At 37.3% G+C, this 3,956-nt stretch overlaps 1 protein-coding gene across 1 annotated transcript in view; it reads right to left on the bottom strand.

Annotated features, from left to right (window-relative positions):
• slc8a2b (solute carrier family 8 member 2b) overlaps positions 1–3,956 on the bottom strand; it is a 156,396-nt gene that overhangs the window by 111,845 nt on the left and 40,595 nt on the right. The window contains exon 12 of the mRNA XM_037677693.1: positions 3,710–3,834. Coding sequence (XP_037533621.1) covers positions 3,710–3,834 — 125 coding nt within the window. The remainder of the gene's footprint in view (positions 1–3,709; positions 3,835–3,956) is intronic.

Here is a 3,956-nt window from a genome sequence, read left to right as displayed (position 1 = left end):
AGTTTTTTTTTTATGTGTTCATTCTGAGGCGTTATCCTCCTGGTTGTTTTGCTCTCGGTTGCTTTTATGGTTGCTTTTATCCTGCTGCTATCTGATGTTCACTTTTTGTGACACTTTGAGATTCACTGTGAATGTGAAGTGCATTATAAATAAAAGTTATTATTATTATTATTTATTACAAAATCCACTGTATAAACAGTCATATTAATTAACATGAAACACCCAGACACACCAAAAAAATAACAATATAATTTATATTTGATTATATTTTGAATACATTGTATCAAGTGAAGACCTACCACATGGGCTGTCATGCAACTAGGAAGCTGAAATTCACCAAGCAACTTCATCTATAGGAGCTTAAAAGACCTTGTAAATTTCAAGCATTTACCTTATTGTAGCGGGACGTTGTTAGTTTTTTTTAATTTGAAGGTCAATTTTTATTTTTTTAGCTGCCTAAAATGTATTGCATACACACCAAATTGTAATCAAAATTCCAACAAGAAAAAAGGCTGATGATTTCCTGTATGTTTCACAAAGATTTGTTCAGTGGTTCAAGTGATAATTTTTAAAAGGTACAAAGATTTATTTGGCTTAAGCTGAACATTTAGGACTGACGTGCACCAAACTTTTACCTGTTCTAGAAGCAAATGATATGATGATTTCCTGAAACCCATGTTGTTCATTTGAACTGAAACTAATTGAGCCCCATAGGCAGAGTCCCATTCACCAGACACTTGCTGATGACCCCCTCTCCCAGGCCTGGCTCCAGAGTGGGATCCCAGTAATCCACATTCAGTAATCTCCTTGATTTTGTCTGTCCAAACAATTTTTTTTTACCACAGTTGTTGATCATTTGAACAAATAAATTATTTGGATGTTTGCTAAGAAATAAATTAGCATTGGTAGCAATACAATGGCACAACTGGTAAGGCTGCTACCTCTCAGTGAGCAGGTTACCCTAGTTTAAATCCTCATCCAGGGGCCTTTCTGGGTGGAGTTTGCATGTTCACTCCATGCATGTGTGGGTTTTATCTGGGTACTCCGGTTTCTTCCCACAGACTAAAAACACATATGTTATGCTAATTGGTAACAATTATTATCCCTGTTAGTGAGTGAGTGAATGGTTGTTTGTCTTGTTTGTCTCTATGTGGCCCTATGATGGGCTTGTGACCTGTCCAGGGTGTATCCCGCCTCTTGCACAGAGATTGCTGTTTATAGGCACCAGCAACCCCACGACCCATAATGGAAGACGCGAGTAAAAGATAATGGATGGATAAAATAAATTGTCAGTGGTGTCCTGAAGTAGGTCAGCTATTGTTAGACTGACTGACTGTGGGCTGGAGAGGAAGTCAGAGGCATTGATGCTATGAATATAACAGATGGTCTGTACACAATCAGTGTTGGATTTGGACTTGTGCAATTATTTATAGATTAAAACCCTTGTGAATAAATTTACTAGCTAAATAAAAGAAATAATTAACTTTAAAAATATATACTATGATGAAGTCCAAATGCCAATGGTCAATATATTCATTCAATTGTCTAACTCTGTTCTGCTATTTTTCTCATGAAATAAATTTGACAGCTTAAATTTATCAAAATGTAGTGGGACATAAGTGATAATGTACTGTGCATCACCACTGTCATATTTTTTATTTGTATTTCTTGTTAGTTTCTTTTACTGTGTTGTAGTCCAGGTTCTCAAATGGTAAACCTAATAATGAGGTTACCTTGGTAATTAAGGCACAATTTTGTGAGAAAAGGGACTAGATGAATAAGCAAGATAAGAAACTATCCCATGACATTCCTTTAATTTAGACCATACACAATATTCCACTGGACATATATCTTTTTTGTTTGAATGTAATTTAATTTAATTGGCTTTTTTGTGGTGCTATATAAAATTTTATCAAGGTCAAGTTGTCTTTTTTGTCATTTTTTGTCATTCATTTATGGTTTTGTTATTGTTTTAAACATTTTCTTTTAGATATTTAATACATAGACAACAGCTGATTTTTCATTGTACTCATAAAGAATTAAAGCAACTATAAATCACCTGTAAAATTTGTATTTGGAATAAATTAGTAATTGGATATTCTAATGTTAATGACATGCAGCAAATGCATATTGATCAATTCAAGGAGTTCAGTTAATTTACTTTTTGTAGCATAATTACTTAAATGCACATTGCTATACAGACCATGATAGGTGGAGATATGGAAATAGGAATATATTTTAATAAACTGTAAGCAAACAAGTCCAAAAAGTTAATGTAAACCACTAGAGTATTTAGTATACAATGCTTTTGACATGTTAAAATAGTATTTGAAAATATAGTGCTGCTAATTTGCTGACACTAAGATTATAACTTTCAAAAGACAATATTTTTTATCAGTTTTTTAGAACAGTTTTCATTTTTGCTTAATCCATGTGCCCATTCATTTGTTTAAATTTTTTACATCAGGCAAAACATGGGCTACTATGTGGTCCTACTTATAGTTTAAGTTTCTATTTTATGATTCTTTATCATCAGGCATTACATAGGCCACCTATGAAGTTTAATGCAGTTCTACACACTCCCACTAGGGACAACATTGAGGTATACACAGATTTTGTGGGGAGGCGAGGGGCGAAACCATACACATACACAAAAAAACCTATTTTAGTGACTTTTTGGGACGTTTGAGATTTTTGGATTAAAATACATTTTGGAGCGTGCTGAATGCGATTATAAGGTTCTCTAATTGGGGACCGTGGTTTTGGTCCCCACTTGCCAAGGTGTCCCCAAATGACTGGTGTGTAAACGTGTTCACGACCCCAAATATAACATAAGCAAACGCACACACACACACACACACACACACACACACACACACACACACACACACACACACACACACACACACACGACTCCTTGGTAATCTAATTACTTCTGCACACTTCCTGCTAGTTCTGCCATTTTTCAATCAACCTGTTCCAGTCGACTGGAAACAATCCCATGACTTTTACTTTAGAAGATTTTATTTCTAAACTTTCTCTCGATATAAATTCATGGAAAAATCTTCAGTTCCTTCAGAAACATTCAGTAAAATCTCCTTCAGCTCCAATTTAATGCTTCTTTCAGCTGCTGTCTAGCTACTTTTAGCTTATAGCTACAGTTTAGCCAATTTTAGCTTTTATGTAAAGTGTTGCTACTTTTAGGTTTAACTATATTTTGCTAAATTTAACTTGTAGCTTTTATTTTGTTAATTTTAGCCTGTTAGCAAAATGTTTTCATATTATAATAGTAGGCCTATAAATAGCTTTAGCTATGCTATATTTAGCTTTTGTTTTGATAAATTTCAGCTTGTACTGTCACGGCTGAAACTGGGACATTTCAGCTTTCAGTTCCTTCTTTGGTAAATTTCAGCTGCCACTCAGTTAAAATGTGATTTTCTGGTTTAAACAGACGGTTCTGCTCGGTTCTATCTGGACGAGCAGAACCTCTACGGTCCCTCCAACAGGAGGAGGAGCAGCAGGACGGGCTTTGGGCCTTTCTGGACTGTGAAGTAGTTTCATGGTTCTGGGGCGGCCCGTTTGGAGCGCCACATCCAGAGACGCTAACCCGTCGTAGACCAGCTGGCTGGACGGGCAGAACCCGGGCCCAGAAGTGGAAAGTCGATCACAAAGGTGGATTCAGAAAAGACACCTGACACGATGGACACACCTTGAACTCGTACGACTCTTCGATGACCACCTCCAGGCGGCTGTGCTCCCCCAGGACGGGCTTCCCCATCTCAGCTATCCTGCGAGCCTCCTCTTCCTCAGCGCTCATCTGCCCCTCCGCTCCATCTGTGGGGGTGCAGGGGGGGGCTGAAATTAAACGTTCTTCCAGGCTTCGTGTGTGTGTGTGTCTGTGTGTGTCTGTGTGTGTGTCTGTGTGTGTCTGTGTGTGTGTGTGTGTGTGTCTGTGT

This window comes from Nematolebias whitei, chromosome 6 (genome assembly GCF_014905685.2).
Source record: "Nematolebias whitei isolate Nwh7 chromosome 6, NemWhi1, whole genome shotgun sequence".
NCBI classification, from domain to species: domain Eukaryota; kingdom Metazoa; phylum Chordata; class Actinopteri; order Cyprinodontiformes; family Rivulidae; genus Nematolebias; species Nematolebias whitei.
This window is presented reverse-complemented; position numbering and strand designations above follow the sequence as displayed.